The sequence below is a fragment of the Stigmatopora argus genome, chromosome 13, assembly GCF_051989625.1.
Source record: "Stigmatopora argus isolate UIUO_Sarg chromosome 13, RoL_Sarg_1.0, whole genome shotgun sequence".
Lineage (NCBI taxonomy): Eukaryota > Metazoa > Chordata > Actinopteri > Syngnathiformes > Syngnathidae > Stigmatopora > Stigmatopora argus.
The window spans coordinates 8,549,848-8,571,322 of record NC_135399.1 but is presented as its reverse complement, the minus strand read 5'-3'; the positions used below and the strand labels follow the sequence as shown (position 1 = coordinate 8,571,322).

General features: G+C 40.2%; 1 protein-coding gene across 1 annotated transcript; it reads right to left on the bottom strand.

The window, feature by feature from the left end:
• Positions 1-840: 840 nt before the first annotated feature.
• wnt10a (wingless-type MMTV integration site family, member 10a) lies at positions 841-20,596 on the bottom strand. Its single transcript, XM_077616894.1, has 4 exons — positions 20,251-20,596; positions 17,301-17,566; positions 12,258-12,631; positions 841-1,770 (listed from the first exon to the last, which is right to left on the bottom strand). The coding sequence occupies exons 1-4, from the start codon at positions 20,310-20,312 to the stop codon at positions 1,237-1,239; spliced, it is 1,236 nt and encodes a 411-aa protein (XP_077473020.1). The 5' UTR covers positions 20,313-20,596; the 3' UTR covers positions 841-1,236.
• Positions 20,597-21,475: the final 879 nt, after the last annotated feature.

The window sequence follows — 21,475 nt, the reverse complement described above, 5'->3', positions numbered from 1 at the left end:
ATTGTTGAAAATATGTACAAAAAAGGTATAGCAGTAATAAGCTTTCATTTCAGAAATTGTGTTGTTTAATCGTGGCTGAATGTATTTTTTAAGTCAGACATGAATCTCCCCTTTCTTACTTTTAAGAAGAAAAAATGCATGGTAGGGTGGTTGAACACTTTAAATTGCCCCTAGGCATGAGTGTGAATGGTGGTCCGTCTCCTCGTCAGCTGGGATAGGCTCCAGCACCCCTAGGATAACCGCTTCAGAAAATAAATGGAAATTTTCAGTAAATATGACCTCCAAATGCTGGAAAATTCAACAAGGGACGATTTTCAGTTCTTTGCGATCCATGAAATTGTTGTGTGTAATAATTGTAATACTGTAATTCTAGGGTGGGTTGTTGAATAATATTAAAAAGTATGCTGACAATTATTTGCATTAACTGTTTAATAAAACAGAAATATGTTTTTTGTGTCATAATTTGGACTGAAAGTATAAGGGCTCTTCACTGCTGTGATTGTATACTTTGTTGTTTGTGAATAAAACAGGAAAAATACATTTTTTTAAACCTTCAATGAAACTGTCATGAGGAGATTTTTTTTTTACCAATTCACTTTTTGTAGATTTTGTTTTAGGGATTTTAAATTCTGATGCTAATACTGATTCAAAATCTTCTTCCCACTCCTATCGTAGAAGTATTACATTCTGCATTACTTTAATTTGTCTGAAAGTGAGCTTTTTATGTCAATCACACGTACAAAATGGTGTTATTGATTGCTCAAATGACCAAATCTAATCCATAATCTACAAAAATAGTGACAGTGAATATTGAAGTGCCATTAAACAGGGCCTGTTTGTTTGTTCGTGTAACATTGTGTCTACGGTGCACATTAAATAGTGTCTGTGAAGCACACATTTCTTATTATTTTATCTCGAGTGCGGTGCTTTTTTTGGGTAATCTTTTTTGCATTTCGGATAGCTGAAATGCCGAACATCCACGCTGGCGCACTTGTCACAGACAGCTTTGGAGATGTACTACCCTGACATGCAAATCGTACTTTGTGCCGACCGAAACTCTCCGCACGCTTCACACGTCTACGTTTTTCAGTCCGGCAAAGGAAAACACAAAAACGGCGTGGGGTGCGTAAAAGACGGTGGCATGGCCCCCATTTTTTGGTTACTAATCAGGGTTTTCTTGAAAGTGTGTTTTTGGTCGTAGGGTGCAATTGTCCCTCCCCGACCCCCCGTGCCTCTTCATTTGCATACGCTGACCCACTCCGTTATCCGGCACTCTTCGCACACCACGTAGCAGCACCAGTGAAACTTGCAGTTGCAGCGTTCGCTACGCGTCTGCTGCAGAATGTTGTGGCCTCGCCCGCAACACAGACTCTCGCAGTTGTCCATGCCCGGACTGGTCTTGTTGCAGATGCGACCCTGCGTCCCCGCCGAGTCCGAGCCCAGGTCCCGCTCGCAGAAATCGGGCGACTTTTCGAAGTAGACCAGGTCGTTGACGCTCGGCCTCCGGCGGTGCGCGTGGTGGTGATGGTGGTGGTGGTGGTGATGGTTGCCGTGATGGTTGTGGTGATTGTTGTTGTTGTTGTGGTGAGAGTGGTCCAGCTGCCCCGTGTTGCGGTTGTGGGCCTTGATTAGCGTGGCGATGTGGAAACGCTCTTTGAGGATGGAACCCACCACCCGGAATTCGGGGGTGACCTGCCAGCAGGTTTTCAGTTGGCAGCTCCCTGACGTCCCGTGACACTTGCATTTCCTCTTCATGTGGTCCAGCACCACCTGGAAAATGACAGAGTGAGGAAAAAAGCTATTTATGACTGTCATAGGATAATAAGGGGTCATTGTCTCGTTACACTTAAACCTCATTTAACTCATTGGCTGCCATTGTCAGCGCTAGATCTCCGACGCATTTTGGCTGGGATGGTCGGCAGCCATCTTTTGAGTTGCGATAAAGACTCGGGAGTAAAGCTTGGTTTGTCGCGTTTTTGTCAAGACGAGAAATGCTAACATAACACTTGAGAAGTTTAGGTACTTTGCAATTTAAATGTGCTATTGGATTGGATTGGATAACCTTTATTCATCCCGTATTCGGGAAATTTCATTGTGAAAGTAGCAAGAAAAGGCATAGTTATAAGTTAGACAGTACAGTCGCAAAGGCCGCAGAACAACAAAGCAAAAGCACAAAGTACAAAGCAAATCAAAGTAAATGGGATCATTAAGAATCACCAAATCAAATCATCAAGACAGAAAAGCAGTAAAAACACAAAACGAGCAAGAGTGGACGGAGCTACCGCCACCGGCTGCCACTTGAACGGCGCCATTTTGGTTGCGGTAGCAAAAACGGATACAGACTCAAAAGACATAAAGTTGGACAAAAACTGGAACCACACACAGGAAGAGTGTATGTATGATTTATTATCAAATACATAGCTTAAATTGTGCATTTATAAGGTACCAGACCACAATCTCAGACTCTCTCAGATCATACTCGTCAGTTGCCCAGTGTGGTCTAAATATAATATCGCCCAGAAGACAATATTCTCAAAGGGCTCTAAACCAGCGGACAATATCGGGAAATCTACTTTGAAAATCCCTCTTGGTGAATAAGTTAAAAACACGCATTTTTGACGCTCGGTATAAAGTAAGTCGTGCTGCCAATGATTACATTACGCACTGACTGAGAATGGCCTTGGACCGTATTTTAGCTGCTATCACTCATCAAAGTGGTCAGAAATGTGTGACATTTGAGAAAATGAATTGCCAGGAACTTTTGTTACAGCAAATAAACAAAGGGAATGGAAAAATGTCCTTTTTCACCACAAATGTGTGTCAAGAACACTGGAAGTAGTAACCAGAATAAACACCTTTCAACGAGAGTGTTGAAAAGACATTGTGATCGGCGCTTATGTACGTCTGGAAGCCTTTTTTTTAAAACACCGGCGTAATGGCTTTTGCAGTACTTGTGCTGAGTTCCACTTGCAGTTTTTGGTGGAGATTCAACCCCAGAATTACCAACACGCCGGACTTAAAGTCTGTAATCATAAAAAGTCAGCAGCCCACTTAAAGAGTCAGACTGACTTACTGTCGGGGTTGTAATTGCATCCACATTGCTACTGTTTGATGGGGCTTGCGCTGTGGGGTGATGCTTGCAATACAACGACGGCAAAACAAAAGCGTGCTTGAAAAGTAAACAGGACTAAGATTAGAAAAAAATATATTCACCAAATGATTTACCATATTTTTCAGACTATAAATTGCACTTTTATTCATAGTTTGGCCGGCCTGCAAATAATGATCAAGTGCGACTTCCAGGTTTTTTTTTTCTCTCTGACCACTGAAAGCTTTTTTATGTTAGTTTTAAAGGCTACAATTATATGAAAAACTTTTATATTGACAAATACCTATTAAGCCGGTTGTTCTCCATTTTACAATTGTTACTTTAACATATGTTTGTTCTTGTTTTCTGATCAAATCAAATAAAAATAGCTCGCCCCAAATACAACTTAAACTCCACTGCGGCTTATATTTATTCCTTTTTCCTTTTCATTATGGATTCTTTGGGCAGTGCGATTTACACTCTGCCGCGACTTATACTCAGGTGCGACTTATACTCAGGTGCGACTTATACTCAGGTGCGACTTATATTTCAAAAAATACGTTAACCCTCTAACAATTTCACAAACATTAGTTACTACAGTAGCCAAAAGTAGTTGCGAAAAGTAAACACTTTTAAGAAAACAATCAAATATAGCTAATAAAATTCACCCATAAAAGGGTTAATATGCTTGTTTTGATGTGCAAGGTATTTTAGTACCTCTGCTGCACACAACAGATTTAACGACATATCTCCTTTTAACGAATTCATTCATTCATTTTCCATTCTACCTTCAAGTTTGAAATGATTTATTATCAGTCACGCATCTTTTTTACGATGTTGGCGGAATTTACCAATAGCAACATGTAAACTAGTGATTTTCCAGATTGCTCGCATGACTTTGCTGATTGAATTACAAGGGGTACGCCTCAGTTATTTTTACTCCTGGAATCATTCCATCTGACTCAACAATCGGCATCGATGAGCTCTGTTGTTGTTCTTTGTGAGGGAGCGAGCGGTTAGTGGGGTAGAAAGGGGTGTTCTGCAAATGGGGCGGGGCCGGGAAATGAGACAGGAAGACGAGATGACAGAAGAGGAGATGATTTAAGGATTAACTGCTTTTGGTGTGTTCTTCTGCAGCGTGTAGTTGGGCCTTGTGTGAGATACACATCGACTATCCTGTGAAATTGAAACAAAGCTGATGATGTAGTTGGAAATGAACTGCTATTTTGATTGAGAAAAACTTCAGGCCCTGGTAACGATGCTTAATCTGAGGTGCTTTTTATTCAGACAGAATCATAAATTAGGTAAGACATCAGGTGAAAAGGAATGTGGCAACAATAGCTCAATTTGGGCATGTTACCTTCATGCTCAGTTTGCTGTGTGACAGAACTGCAACAGGCAGTTGCATGCTAAAAAACGCCTGCTTGAGTTTGCTTGTCTGACAAATATGGGCTGCAATTACTCGGTACTGCTAACGGGCATATTATTGACGTGTGTAAATGTATTAAATTGCAACATTGATGGATTCTTGCCAAATGTGTGACTAAAGCTAAACTCAATGGAACATGCGAGCTAAGACTTTGGTGGGGAATCTCGTGATGTAATAAACTAATCTTGACGAAATGACATTTAAGAGGCTAAGCAGGGAAGCATTTTCAACTCATTTGGATGCCAATTCGGATCTGGTCTATCGTCATCTGCTTGTTGCTGCACAGTAGTCGCCCCCTCCTCGCTTCCAGCCAGCCAAATGCATCCTGCATCCTGCAGTCGGAATCTGCTCCCAGCATGTTGTGTTTGATCTCCTTATGGGTTTATTTTATAGACGCCTCTGTCTCACTCGGCCAGCCAATTAAACCTTGCCACATGTTTGTCTCCGACTGCGGTCCTCTATGAAAAGTGCTTGGGTATTTCTCGTCAATATACATTGTGGTAGAGAGTGATATAGAGTACACTAAATTTTTGAGGATTTCCTAGTTGTGATTAAGACCACACTATCAGAGACCAATTTTCCTGGGACTCAACGAGACAGGACCGAGACACTTGGGACTTGGGACCAAAACAAGACCAAGACTTCTAAGGGGCGTCTAGACTGAGAAATGACAGAGACCCTAAGAATGTGGTCTTCATAACCAAGACCAGTCTTGTGAGTGTCAAGTCAAGGAATGACAGAAGATGTGCTGCAGTTTGTTTAAGGCACAAAACAGAAACAAGAAGGTTAAAATTGCTGTATTTAGCTTGACTTGGCGAAGTCAATTATCTGAACATTCACTTCCTTGGATTAGCATACGAGTCATTTCCTTTTTACGGCACATTTTCAAGCTCGAAAAACAATCTTACTGCTGGACGATTACTAGTAGATGGCTAAAATGGACCTTTCTAGAGATGGCAAGCCAGTTTGTGAGTTTGCATGAATATTTCTGATAGAAATGGCTGTAAATTTACAAGAGCAACTTGTGTTCTACCTGCTTACTTCAGAACGATCAAAGATAGAAAACAACTATGATTTAATTTGGTCTGTTCTTTCATTTGGTCGATTCGGTGTGCTGTTATTCATTCAAAATTCCAATATTTAGACAGGGACAATAGCAGAAAGAGACAAGATCGAGACATTCAACTCTTGAAAGTGCCATCGTCGATGATAGTCGTTCAATCATATGGTTCTTATATTCTTCTACGTTGAACATTGGTTCTTTTGCTGCTAGCCCTCGCATTTCGAATGCATTGGTTGTTAACCGGCGTCAATGGCGGCCATTGAGTTAAAAACGGGGTCTGGCAAGCAAAACCGGTCTTAATCGTTCCAACACTGTGTTTAGGAAGTAATTACCAGTCAATCACTGCATCATCTACAACAAAGTGGGGGAAATCCATGTATGCGTGTCTCTAAAACGGCAACCTTGGCTTGCAGAGTATTGCTTCCAAAGTACTTTTATAGCTAAAAGAGAGCGGTGCTGATACCAAAACACACAAACACATTAAGAGCAGGCATCACTTGAAACAAATCAAATGGCTCACTTCAAAAAGAACCGACATAGACAGCTCACACTCTCTTGCAAGCTCAGCGGCATATGGAGCGAATGCAGTCACGCACATTAGGAAGGAGTGCAGCGGGTTCGTCGGCGCTCCGTGTGTATTTGCCCACTTGGTGTCCACCGTTCTCTCATTTAGAGACTGTAATAAAATGTTATTACCAGTATAAGCACTTCCACCTGTGGATAGTTTACCATGAAGAGCTCATGTCAACCCACGCTTGTGAGTAAGAAGGTGTAGTTCTCAAGGCGGAGTCCGTGTGTGCATGCATGACTTTCGTGAGTCACATTAAAATGCTCCCCTGATAAGGAGAAGCAACCCACACTCATTTTTTTCTGATAGTTTTGGCTGGAAACCATCTCAGTTCATGACTCTATTATGAATGGTGCTAATCACCACTTAGGTATTTTTTGCTATTGTTGCAAAGGATTGAAAATGTCAGTCAAATCAAATATGTAGTCATGCATTCATTTTCATTCACTTATGAAACTGGGCTATATGGAGAAAATCCCGAACATACTTAAACCAGAACTATGAGGCAGATGTTCTAGGCCATAGGTGTCAAATTGGCGGCCCGGGGGTCAAATCTGGCCCGCTGCATCATTTTGTGTGGCCCAGGAAAGTAAATCACAACTTTCTGTTTTAGGATCAAATTAAAATGTTTTTTCCTGATTTTCCCCCTTTTAAATCAATATTTGCAATTTTTTAATCTATTTTTTTTCTGTTTTCAGTTCAAAAATCATTTTGTAAAATCTAAAAATATATAAAAATATTTTCTGTTTTCCACTTTAATATGGAACATAAAGAAAACAATGGTTTCCTTTTGAAATTGATTAAAAGAGATTTTCCCTTAATAATAAAAAAAGCTCAAATAAACATTGTTTTAGATCTATAAAAAACGGAATATTCAAGGCTTTTTTATCCAGTTCTTTTAATCCATGTATTAAAAAAATGGTTCCACTTATGCAATTAAGACATCTAAAAATAAACAAAAGACCATAGTTTTGTTTCAGAAGCATTCATCTATATAAGCGCTACAAAATACTTTGTACTTCACTGCCTAATTTGCACTATCCACTTTGAAATGGCAATGTACTTTGCTAGTTTATCTCATGAATCAAACTTTTTAACAAAAAGCTTTGCAACTCTTTCGGGAGAAGAACAACTTTAAGGTGACCCCAAGGTCAAGTTCAACACTTGATGATTTCATTGATTGACAGGTGTGTCCAAATGACAATCAGTTTTTTTCCCGTAAAACGATATAACAACTGTTGCTTTTGGCCGCGTTTCAGTCACTAAGGATGAATAGTAATTACCACAAGATGTTTGCCAGTAACACAGTTACCATGTTACATTGTCGCCACTTGACTAATGAACAGACAGGATCTGACAAAACACCGACGTTCCCTCCCTACATGTACGCACAGAAGCTAAGCGAGCATTTAATTTCGAGGTGTGTTTTCTGAATAATTGAGGCGAGCCCGTGAAAAAAAAGAATATTTCACTCAGCTATTAAATTTTATGACCACGGTAAGGTGAAGACGCATGTTAGCGGTTATAAAACTATTGACTTCATAAGAAATGTTCATGTGGTATCGACTAAACTCATATTTTTAAACTATAGTGATGCCCTGTGGTACAAATGAGAGGATTTTTTTTTTAACTCATCCTTTGACAGTAATAGACATCTAATTGATTTGAACTGCTCATACAGTTGGGGGTTATTAAACTGCAGGTGTGGCGTTGGATTGTTGCGTTCAGCTTTTGACGTGTTTTTACTTTAAATCAAGATTCAATTTAAAAAAAATTCTCCTCCCACATTATTAATTTCTCACAATATGTTAAGTATCCGAAGAGCGGAGTGCAAGGCCTGAAAATGCTTAGGATTTTCCACCCGCTTGTTTGAAGCGGGATTTTAAACATCTGTCTCCAAACTGCAAGCAGCCACTAATTAAAACTCCAAACAAGAAGGGACGTCGTGAGAAACCAGGGGTGGGCATGAGGGGACATGCACGCCCCCGCTTAAGAACCACCGCATTCTTCCGCTTAAGAGTAGCTAGTTCCTTTAAAGGGGTGGGGGGCAGTAAGGTGGTAGTCATGGGTTGAGGGGCTCACCTGTTAGCATTTTTCTCTGAATAAGGAAGCTGATTTGGGGAGTTTTTGCATCTCAATGGAATTCCATTCAATGTTTTGGACATTAACAGTAGAGTTGCGCTTAAAATAATTAATAATTAATAAAGTTTTGTGGCTGTTAATTCAGGATCTCAACAGAAAACAGTAATACTCACAAACATGACAAGACACTCATCCAGAAATGCAGATTATTAATTAAGATTTCGGATGTATGATTTGGACCATGCATTGCAAGTGGCACGATAAAAAACAATTAAGTACATGCAAAACTAATATATTTGGATTTGGATATAAAATGCCATTCCAAATGTTGTTCCTAGAGGTCAAGGGGTGCTGGAGCCTATTTCATCGTACTTAGGGCAAAAGGCGAACTATACACTATAATATATATGTTGATTTGCAAAAATCCAATTTTTGGGGATAAAAATATATACATTCACCCAAACCTTTTTGTGCTTGTTGAATAAAGAATCAAGCATGTTATTCTTGCAAAAAAAAAATCGTCTATTCTTTGATTAGATAGCTTCAGTTTATCAATACACATGGTAATACAATACAAAAAATATGGGCCTTTATCTAACTTATCTTTATTGTCAATGGAGATAATTTAAGGAGTTATTAATGACAATGACTTTAGCGGAATAATCACTTTCATTTAACCTTTCTTAGCTTACAGTCCACAACCAAAAATCTTTTTTTATTATTCTCCCTGCTGTCAAAGCATTTCAGTTGCATCCAGGAATGAATTGTTTCCCAACGCCATAAGTAAAGTTAAAGTCGTAACATTTGGATATTTTGTGAGTCAAATCAAATCTCTCGCACCGGAAAAGTGGACACAAAGGACTGAAAGGTTAAAAAAATACCCTTCAGAGACCCAGTACATACAAACAAATACGAGCCTTAGTGACTTGACTTTCATAATATTACACAACGTCGATCTACCCGATGATGAATTAATTTGTTCCTTGGCTAATAAGCCTAGGCCGCTCGCAACTCAAATCACCTTTTTTGACTATTACGACGAACAGAGGAGGGCTGATTTTGTTTCTCTCACATGTTGTGTTTTGTCTTCATAATCAAGGCAACCAGAAGTCAACTGATGGAAACATTTGGGCCCAAATGAGTCAGGAGGAAATGGGAAACAATGTGCCCCAAAACAGATGCTGCTTGTCTCCACAGCTGCGACACCACCTCTATCTTTGTTATAAAGTAAAAGATATTGCCTAATTATATTTTTCTTTCATTTCTTTGTCAAGAATATGTTGTCATTTCCCCCACAGTTCCAAAAAGGGCATTCGGATCAGTTTCGGAACAAACGTCAACAGGGTGCAGGTGCGATGAATCCGTAAAATGCGGTAATTTGCCATTTTCAAACAAATACAACAGTATTTTTGACAAAAAGTTCCACATGGATGAACAAGACAGGGAAAAAAACTTGCCAAGCCTGTCTAATGATGTGACTAGTTGATGTCTTTCATGAAGAATTGGGAAGTGACAAAACTTGCCCCCAAATATAAAGCACAAAAAACACCTCAACCATGCCAGGAGCTGAAAAATGTAGTGTCGAACATCATATTGAAGAAAAGGGAAATCTTCTATATGTTCAAGTCAAAATGATCAAAGAGAACCACAAGAAGGTTTCTGATATCAAAGCCCTCGTAAAGCATCAGAAGAGAAGCTGTTGAACGACTTCATGCTTCCTGTTAGCCCCCTCCGCAACCCCCTAGGCCACTCTGGAGCACCATGTTATCAGAATAGTAAACCACCACTCAATAGGCTGATTTTCCAAATAGAATTTACTAAAGATCCTTTTGCAATTGGGTGGTCTGGCTAACTAATGTTTGTAACGCCTCATTTGGTTTTGAATGTATTATGCTTCACCCCTTGTTTGCGTGATAGTTTATAGCCTTCATTTAGCCAGGAATGATGCGCTTGGGGTGTTATGCAGTTTAACCTTTCCATGGGGCCTGTCAATCACAGCTGTCAATCACCACACAGTAACCGAAAACGTGTTAGTGCAAGGTAGAGAAAGTATTTAGGCGCAGATGTACAGTATGTGAGGGAGTAGGAAAAGTCTGAAAACCCCTATTTTATGTGGGGGGTTTTAACTATTAGGTCAACATTCCAGTCCTGCGATTGGTTGGCCAACGGTGTGCCCAAAGTTGCCTGGGGTAGGCTCCAGCACCCTCCGTGAACATTGTGAGCGTAAGCAGTACTGATAATGAATGAATGAAAGGTTGTTAATCCATGTAAAGGTAAAGAATGGTGGTGGTATAATCCTTGATTGATCTTTCCAATGTTCTTAAGCCCCTTGTAGTCAAAGTGATTTAAAAAAAGTAATTTTAAGGAATGAAACAGATTACATGAACAGTGTTTTACATGTTCAGGGTTACCGCCATGTTGAGAAGGCACACATTAGGACAAATATCTGGCATTATGATGCGCCTAATACTATATATATATATATTTGAACAGCTGCAGCAAATTTCCACTCAACATTACTGTTTATCTTGTTTTTAAATCCATGTAAGGAGAAGTTCCTTCCCGACATGACAGGTGAACCCTCGGGCAGCGCATTTCCACTGGAATGAATGACAGAGGAATCATGGCGAATTCCTTTTACCTTTTGCGGCCTCATTCGCAGTACTCAATGTGCTGATAACTTCTATCTAAACACGCACAATAACTAAATTACATAAACTTAGCAGGCTAAGCTTTTGTGTACACTTGTACAGACTAAATAAACCTTTTTTTTTCATGGGACATAATAGAGTGATTTGGAAGTATGGAGGCCAATGGCTGCTTACCACACCAGAAAAAAAAAAAAACTGAGTCATTTGATACTGTAATAAATTTCACATTAAAACCTGAGTAATTTTTTATCTCTTGATTTGATATAATTCAAATTAAGTTTTTTCATGTCATAGTTAAGTTTCACTTGGCAAAAGAAAATGGTTATTGATTGTATCATGTTTACATCAAAGCTAACCTGCTCTTTCGTACTTAAAAAAGCACAATTAAAAAGTCAACTTCACGTTATACAACAAATGTTATGAACATTTATTAAATTTTACCTAATTATGTCAGAATTTATCAAGTTAAAACTGTAAAATTGAATTAATTTTAGAGTTAACCAGCCAATGAAATGTATCACTTTCATTCGCTCATTCATTTTCCGAATCGCTTGTCCGCAAAGGCTCGTGGGGGGTGCTGGAGCCTATCCCAGCTGACTATGGGCACCAGGCGAGGGATATCCTGAATTGGTGAGCAGCCAATCGCAGGGCACAAGGAGACCAACAACCATTCGCAATCACACTCATACCAAGGGGCAATTTACAGTGTTCAATCAAACTACCCTGCATGTTTTTGGATGTGAAGTACCCGGAGAAAACCTACGCAAACCCATGGAGAACACACAAATTCCACAGAGTGATGACTGAATTGGGATCGAACCCTCAACCCCAGAACTGTGTGGCCAACGCGCTAACCACTCTTACACGTGCTGCTGAATGTAATCACATAACATAAAATGTATCATGATGAAACATGACATAACACATAAAAATGTCAACTTTTCCAATTAAAAGAAGATGAATTTTATGAATGATTTGAAATGTAGCAAAAAGTGACATTAATAAATAATATGTTAAAGTGCGAAATTTATCCCATTAAAATGTGAAACATTTCACATTCATATGTAAAATTTATCACATAATAAAAATGTAGTACTATGGTATAATATAACCTGTAGCACTTTTGAACGTGAAAACTATCATTTTAACATATGAAACTTACCAGGCTATTATGTAAATTTGATTTCATAAAATGTTAGAAATTCACAAAACAAACATCTCTTTCATAACATTGAAAAATGACATCAAGTTGAAACACGAAATAGATTTACCTCTTCTAAATGGGTGTTCACCTTGTTTGTGCTTTTTTTAAATTGGGTCCTCAAATCACCAAAACAATATTATAATTGACTCAAATACACTTGGAATGGACTCACCTGTCTGCCAACTTTGTTGTTATGAAGCCTCATCCTCGCATGGATGTCCCGGTAGGTCTCGCGGGCGTCCAGGAAGTCCCGTGAGAATTTTTCCCCAAACTCCACGTCGGGACTGCAGCCGCCCCACTCCCAGGAGTCCTGCGGTCCCGGTAGCTCGGCGGGGAAGTGCTCCATGACGCCGTGTACCATCCCCTTTCCTCGATGGATGGCCTCCAGTTGCAAGCGATGGAGTTTGACGCGGAAGGCCTCCTCGTCCCCGCGCCGCTTCGCGTCGCAGCTGCACGCCTTCAGTTTGCCCATGGAGCAGGCGTTGGCCACGGCGTGCACCACGCCTGCCGCGGCGATGGCGTAGGCGAAGGCGCTCTCTCGAAAACCTGAGGCCATAACAGGAAAATGCATTTTCAGAGATAGAAATAACCCATTCACTTGATCCAAGTAAAGATCCAGACCTTTGGGAGTCAATACTGATCCTTGGTATAACTGGTCTTACTTAAAATTAAAGACGTATATTCACATCTGGCCTGTTTTGGGATGGAACAAACCTAAAAAGTTTGTGGTGGCCATCCTTTGGGCAGGTGTGAAGGCAAACCGGCAAACTTGGGTGCGAACCATCTGGTGCTTTCAAGCCGTGTGTGAAAGTGACCGAACTTTTGGTTTGAACCAAGGCTGAAATACACACCAATATTTGCATGTGACAGGCTTGCTCAGCCACAAGCATTATGGGAAATGTTCTTTGGTTAGCAGTAGGTCGGCTAACCAAAATCGGGGTACGATGGGGAGGTGGAATGTCTTCCAGATATTATTTTTTCCATTCATTTTCCGAACCGCTTATCCTCACAAGGGTCGTGGGGGGTGCTGGAGCCCATCCCAGCCAACTACGGGCACCAGGCGGGGGACACCCTGAACCAGCCAATCGGAGGGCTCAAGGAGATGGACAACCAATAGCTAGGGGCAATTTAAGGTGTTCAACCGGCCTACCTTGCATGTTTTCGGGATGTGGGACGAAACCGGACAGCCTGGAGAAAACCCACGCAAGCCCGGGGACAACATGCAAAATTCACACAGTTAATTAGTTACTAGTTACAATGAGTTTGTTAATTATCTCACTAGCTGTGTTGATGGGAAGAGACGTTCGATCCATTTGAAGTGGGAGGTCTGGCAGCAAACATTCACCGGGTTGAGGATCAATCGCAAGGAAAATGCATTGGGGCGTCAAAATGTTCGCACTAACATTCACACCTCCAGGCAATTTCATGCCTTCAAACTGGCTTACATGTTTTTTGGACTGTGAGAGGAAGTTAGAGAGGTCTTGGGAGACAACCACACAAGCGCCAAACAAACAAAACAAACCCCCCACGGCTTCAGCCGACACTGATTCCAGTGACTGATACTGTTTACCGTCGTTTACAGTGCTGGTGGAATGTTAAAACCCCAAAATGCAAGGTGCTTGTTGGATGCGTTTTTCCGTAAAGATCACAACAAAGATGACTTTCTTCTCTTGCCAACTGGTCCGTGCAAAACCAGTGATCAAGACTTTTATGAGTTGAGACTGAGACTTATCTTAAAAACGTGGTGTTGAAAGTTCCAAAACTGAAAACTGCTCCCTTTCCCGGCCTGGCAACCAGTCCCCAAATCTCGCTTGAGATTCCCAAGGTCAACATATTGCCTTTTTTAGATGAGTTCCAGGGCTTAATAAGATTCTTACCAAATGATCCACATCCAAAGCAAACCAACATTCTCTTGTTTGGCTAAGAATACTCCGATGATTTCATCTGCCCATTAAGTCTAAACTCAACAGGATGACATCTGTGACAACAGCAATTAAGTGTTGTTTTTCCATGTTTGTCCTTGAGGAGCAGCAGAGCTCGAACAATATGGGAACTGATTGACCGCCATAGATGGTACTCGGACGTTTCGTTTGGTCCCCAGATGTTTGGTCGACCGGACGTTTGGTCGACCGGACGTTTGGCAGAACGGACGTTTGGTAGAGCGGACGTTTGGTCGCCGGACGTTTGGTAGAACGGACGTTTGGTAGAGCCGACGTTTGGTCGCCGGGTTGTTACTGTTGAAACCAGCTCTCAAAATTATAATCATGAGAGAGAGTGAGTTTAATATCTAAATATCTAATATCAAAATATCAACAGTAAACGAGCGAACCCGGCGACCAAACGTCCGTTCTACCAAACGTCCGTTCTACCAAACGTCCGTTCTACCAAACGTCCGGTCGACCAAACGTCCAGGGACCAAACGTCTTTCGACGAAACGTTCGGTCACGGCCATAGACGGTCAATAGCACTGAAACACGATCGTTTTCAGCTTTTCTGCCCGGGGACTACATTCCTCCAATGGGTCAACTTTTCAGCTTTGGCGATACAGTATTTGACAAATGGTTTTATTCGGTGATTCTCACTGTACACACACACTCACACTCCACCTCATGAGATTTGGATAGCACTTAGGCTCTTGCTCATACGCAGAAACCCTGTTTTAGGTCTTTCCCTGCACTGAGCCGGCTTCTCTGTAATGCAGGCCCCCAGAAGACGAGGAACAAATCAATCTAACAAATAATTCACTGCTTGCGGCATGCCCGGCTGAACTGATGGCAGGGGAAGTGGCAAAATGAATTAAAGATTCAAGGGAAACTGTCACTTTGTGTTACAGAAACCCACGGAGCTGCTTTACGCTTTTGCCGCCGAGACTTGGGGAAAAGTGCTGAGAGCAAATTCGCCGGCACTCGTGCTGGCGAGGGAAGTAAAAGCATTAGAAAGGGGGCCCAGCCTGCGGGAAGATGAGTACAGGAAAAGTAGCAGAATGAGAGGTATTCCCCTATTTCTGTCTATTCATGTCTCGCCTCTCCAGGCTGCTTTTAATACAAGATAAATACCGCGGCATATGGCCTCGTAAATTGTATGAAATCCATCAACATGGTCATTACCCGGCAGGGCTTCTGATCTCTTCCGCTGTCGTAAAATGACACAGAAGCAATACTGAGGTGGGATTTAAGCGATGGGAAGTGAATCATACCAGTTTTCGGTACATAAAGTCCTTCTGGAATGATTTTTTTTTTCATAAACGGCTCCGCCGAGAATGAGATCGGTCTCGGTGATCATCTGGGCATTCAAACTTCTTCACGGTCACAATTTGTAGTAGTGAACGCACGCGATGCCGGTTATAGCCTGTTAACTTGAGCCACTTTGTAGCTTTTGTGCAACTGGTTAAGTCAACATGTATCCAATGAATCAGCACTTTCAAAGGTGCGGTTAGGAGTTTTCGGCACCTGAGGCAAAGTAATGATATCAACAGGAACCGTGATTGTGCTTAATAACATCCTTTAATTGTCTTTTATTTCATTTTTATTTAATTGAGATCAAGTAAAGACGGAGAAGGAATTGAAGGTTCATCACTTTGTTATTTTGCTTTCATATGCTGCAACAGTTCATTCTTGCTGAAATTTGGATGTGCAAAAAAATCGTAATCTCCTTTGAACAAAAATCTCATTAAAGCAAAGTTCTCAAAAAAATGGGCTTCAGAATCAGCACGCACCTGAAACTCAAGGGAATCGTCCCTCTATAAAGTTGGGAAAACAGCACAAAAGAAGAATTCAATATCCTGATGAAGTCTTTGGGTTACAGGTGAGATCTCATCATTGCTAGCAAGTCCTTTTCTCTTTTGATTAAGAGAACGGGATTTACAATATATTAAAATTCTGCAGAAAGTACACCAAAATAGATGACTTAATCGTGCACAATATGATTTGTTAATCTTGACATGACACTGTGTGCAAAAGGCAGGTATAATCCCACACTCCTGTGGAAAACTGGTTATTGTGCTGAAGAGAACGCGCAGATAAAATACAGTTTGCTTCTTTTTTCGTTCCGTAAACAGCAGTAGAAAGAACATGTTTTTTTTTATTTAATCAAAGCGAAGGTGTTTTCTTCCCAAGAAACTGCACATGTGAACGCAGACTAGACTCTTAGCTGTTACCACTGCCATCTGCTGGCAGTTGTGTGTTAGTAAAATTGTTCCAAAACTTGAAATTCAGTGAAGGAAAGCCAAACTGTTGAAAAATGTAAATGATTTTGATGAAGCATTTTTGCCAATGCAAATGTGTTAAAACCTGATCATGTTATGATCCAATGTGAAGTGGAATAAAAGTTTCTTCTGTCAGTCGTTTTTAACTGTAAAAAAAATAAAAAATCTTGTTTGAACACTGTTGTTATCCGCGTTGAGGAAAAGCCATTCAATTCCCAAAGTACCTAAACCGTCCTGATCATCAATCTTGGTGCCCCAACAGAACCACCTGCTCTTCGCAGTCCGCAAGTTGGGTTGAGCGTATGTGAAGATCCTCTTTCATCCTTTGTAGCTAACTTGTAAAGCTTGGATCACTTCAAACGATGCCTGAGGAAACTGATCTGCACCAAGTTTGGTAATCTGCAGGTGACCAACTTTTGAACCCCACTCATCTTTTGTCTGAATCCCTGACAGGACAGTGGTATGGTTCAAAAGTAGGAAGAAGTGCGCAGGGGGTAACCATGTGTATAATTTCGCCTCGTGCGCTCGCAGTCCAAAACAAGAGAAAACATGATCTCCTTTGATTGCGCAGAAATAGATTACACTAACATACAGTTCGTTCATTCACGCGTACAGCTGATCTGTCCTGTGAGCTTTTCATTTGCAGGTATGCCATCAATGTGAAGTTGAGTGTGAAACCACAACCTGTTTGAACATCAAACCTTGGATTGATGCCTCCATACTTTGCATCTCGTAACCTTTGGGTGCAACATGTCGCTTCACACTACATCTTTGTAATGAAAGCAAAGCACGCATGACAAGAGATAGGCATTAAAAGACCACACGTGTCTCTGTTTTAGGACTATTTGACTCAAAGTCTTCCCTACTGCGGACTCAAATTCAGCTATTTATGGGTAGAATTGTCATTTATCCTGTCTTTTTGGTGGAAACAACTCATGGCAAAGAACCTTGAAACATGCTTTTTGCTGGTGTGTTTGGTAGTTGCCAGGAATAAAAATACTCTTGTCTAACCTCTTTTGAAGACGATGCTGTCGTAAGGTATTTTGTTCCTGGTCTCCAGGCTGGAACAGTTCCAGCGGTGCCCTCGGAACTGGTGCTGGCACTCGTGGATGGCGATCTGGATTCCCTGGATGGCGGAGGCCGTCACGTCCGGGTTGCGCATGCACACCTCCAGCTGGCGCCGCGTCAGCCCAGGTAGCGTCAGGCACACCGTGTTGGCGTTCAGGATCGGGTCGATGTTGGGAAGTTTCAAGCCCAGGATTTCATTGGAGTCTACCCTGCATGGGAAAAACAGGTTTATATGACATGTTTGGCACAAGATGGTCGTCCAATGTAGGTGAGCAGGTCAAGTTTTACTTGACACTTGAATACTGAGTCATTCAAATAAAAATGAGGATAAACTGCACACTAGTTGTGTTATGCTCAGGTGAGAGCTTTGTTACATCAAATTGATGGGCTGCATGCGCTACACTACATCAACAGAATGTTTGAAGGGTCGAACAATTTTTGTTCTCATCGTGCTGGTGCAACCAGGTAATTCCTCCTATTTAACAAAAACCTGAATGTTTGGTTCATAGACTCCAAAGTGTCCACACTTGTGAATATGAGACTCACATTCATACAAGTTAATTTTTGTGACTAGTGACCAATCCAGGGCGCGATAGGTTTCACAGCTCATCTATAAAATATAATGAGAACATTGATGATAAAGTAAATAAAAATAAACCTTGGAATGCAGATGTGAAATACCTATAAAATAGTCCCCCATGTTTTTTTGTACAATTTGTTAGTCAATTTTGTTCAGCCTGTTGATTACAGTACAACATGGTAAGACACTTTTTGTTTGAAATACTATGAAGTTGACCAAATTAGAATGAATACAGGAGATATTCCAACCAATTTTGCCACAAGATATTCAATTTTGCTTCAATATCTGGACGTCCATTTCATTACATAACTCATTGGTCATGATTTTGGCATGCTTAAAAATGCACCATAAAGTTCTCAGTCACATATAAAGGGAATTTAAAACCTTCGATGAACCTTGCGTGTGTGTGATGTAAAGACCTGAGTTGAGAATAAGAATAACAATGTGCCTTGATGTGATTTTTTGCCTGTTGCTTCTCATCATTGCCATTTACTAGTGAACTTATCAATTAGAATCCAAACATTCACTGCCGTTGACGAGTATACTTTGTCTCTGATAGTAGCTCAGTTTGTGAGTCAACAGCTTTTTTTGCATTTAGGAAAAAGCAACTCTTACTGAATAGTTTAGAATAGTGTACAAAGTTACTCAAACTTTTCTTGTGATTAGGTGTATATGCTATATAATGGTAAAAATTGAAAATGGCTGGCAGGAAGTGTTGGCCTGTTGGAAAAACTTTTGTCAGAAGGCTTCTATGAACAATCGTGATTTATTATTGCATGCTCACTCAGGAAAACCTCTTCGATTGTAGAAATCAAAACTGACTTGAAGCGGACGCAAACATCGTACGTATCCATCATGTGAAACATGGTTAGTTTCCAGGTCAAGCAGTAAAAAAGACAAACAAGGAAAGAACCGGCTGGCGCTCTGACGTCGATGCTTCTCCTATGTTTGTGTGTGTGTGTGTGTGTGTGTCGCGGTAGAGTGTGGCTGCAGGCGAATACGCGCTTCTGTACACGCTCCGCTGTGACTTGACTTGCAGCAATGAATTTTGCGCACCTTCCCTCCATATTTTGACTCTGCGAGCCAATCCGCCAACAAACGGCTTTTGTGCTTTGACTGGGAAATTGAAACAAGGAGAAAAAGTTTGGAGATGAATCAAAGGATGTTGCTGATGGTAGCGTTACTTTTTTCAATGTGCGCCCTCAGCTGTAATTTCATCTGCGCTTCTGTTGCTACCTGTTGCGTTTCCTGCTTAAAACTTGTTGCAACAGCTTTTGGTAAACATCTTAATTAAAAGAAACATGGTTTGGGAAGAAGCGCATGATTGGCCAAAGATAAGAGAAGACAGTGGAAAAGGATGGAATTGTTATTATTTCTTCTTTTGGATTTTTTTTCAGTTGAGTTTACAGATTAGTTCCCTCCTCGTGGTTGTTTTAGAATTATGCAGAGTGATATTGTCTCATTATTGACCATAAGTGCTTTTTAATGGAGAGGTTGACAATTTTCGGGGCGTGAATGAAACCGCTCAACATTCTTGAGTTTGATCGAGTGTTATATAATTACAATCTAATTGTTTTGAACTTGTTTGTAAAATCATTTAAATCTGTCTCAACTTCATGACAAAATAGTCATCATTGCTTTTAACGTATTGGCTGCCTTTGACGGTGAATCGCTGCCAATTGTCCCAGTTCAAAAAGATTAGACGTCCGTCGCTATCAAAGTCACTTAATGAGTTCATCACATGTTGGGGTGTAAATCAACGTTAATGACTGGAGTGATGAAATGTGCTGAAATAAATACAGAAAAAGAAAAAAAGAAACTTTGGAAAATGAAAGTTAACTTTGTGGGTACAAAGTACAGTTCAGTTGTATTTAACTTTGGAGTACAGCATAGTGTAATGTGTGTCTTAAATCATTGTAAAATTCATCCAGTTTATACTAGTTACTTTAAATTGAATAAATTAAAATGCCATGAATGACAAAACACAAAAAAAGAAAGTGTTTGTATCTAACTTTACTACATACTAAATTAAAATAAAGTACTTTTTACTTGCCCAACTATAAAACTCCATTTGTAAAAGTTTATTGAACTTAAAAGTACAAGGTGTTTGTTGTTTTTCCTTTTTTTTAATTTAAACATTTATATGTCAAATATAATTAATGGATTACTGTTTCAGTCCAATTTATCAAATTTTGCATCACCTTTAATGTTCAAATGGTGCATAATATTACAGCAAAATGCTTCAAGTACTTTTTGGGACCTTGTACTTGTAAAAAGTTGGCAAATTAGAAGAAACTTTTAAAATAAACTTACTTCTTATGAAGTAGACCGACAACCACCAAGATGCACGTTGCTCTGATGAAAGAGTGTTCCATTTTTAAAACAGAATGAAATGAAATGTTTTCAAATAATAAAGCGAGGAGGATCTTCTTAAATCGGTACTCCAATATTCCAAGCTGAAAGTTGAGTTCCGAGTGGTCCTGAGCTCCACGTGGATGGAAAGTCTTCAAGAGATGATCTCTGACGTTGACAAGTGCGTGGAGGAGGAAGAAAAAAATGAATAAAGGTAAAAGAGAAACCACCTCGCTGTTCGTCACACCTGCCTTGGAGTCCAAAAAAAAGCAGTTGTCATCGACGTAACATCCCACGAGAGAGAAGGAGAGAGAGAAATAAAAAGCAAAGACGACTCGCGGCACACACACAAAAAAAAAGACGCTCGACGAGAAGAACAAGTGAAGTGAAGTGAAATGAAGGGAAATGAGCTCCACTTGGGACGTTTCCTCCAAAACTGCTGCACTTCTCGCGTTCTGCCAGCCCACTTCTCCTTTTTTCCTCCCTGTTTTTCTCCTTCTTTGCGTCACTTGAAGCGAGTGCAAAATAATCGACAAGCGTGAAACAAAATGATTATTTCGCCTATTTTGATCATGATTAAAAAAAATAAAACATCAATATAATAATCTTTAAAAGTGCACCTCAAGGAAACTTTAGGATGCCATAGTATTTGGTTCTATTTTATCGACAGGTGTTTCCCCTATGGCTCACGAGCCATATGTGGCTCTTTTAATGGATGCTTATGGCTCTCTGAAATCTGGAAACCGCCGGTGAGGGAGCTGAGTCCCGAACTCACATCATGTCAGCTCTGAGTTTGAGTTTGAGTCTGATTTATTTGATAGAGGGACAATACATAATAATGAAAATATAAATTGTCATTCATTCATTCATTTTTCTGAACCGCTTTATCCTCACAAGGGTTGCAGGGGGTGCTGGAGCCTATTCCAGCTGACTTCAGGACAGAGGAACAATGTTGTCAAAAGAATGCATAGCCTTTTTTTACTCTAAATCAAGGGTGTCAGACGTGGGTCGGACCATTTTAGATATAATATTTAGATTTTTTTTATATAAATGGATTTAAAGAACTGAATTAAAAGCCCTGAATATTCAGATTTTTATAGATCTAAAACAATGTTTATTTTAGGTTTTTTTAAATATATATTTTTAGATTTTACAAATTGATTTTTGAACTAAAAACACAGAAAAA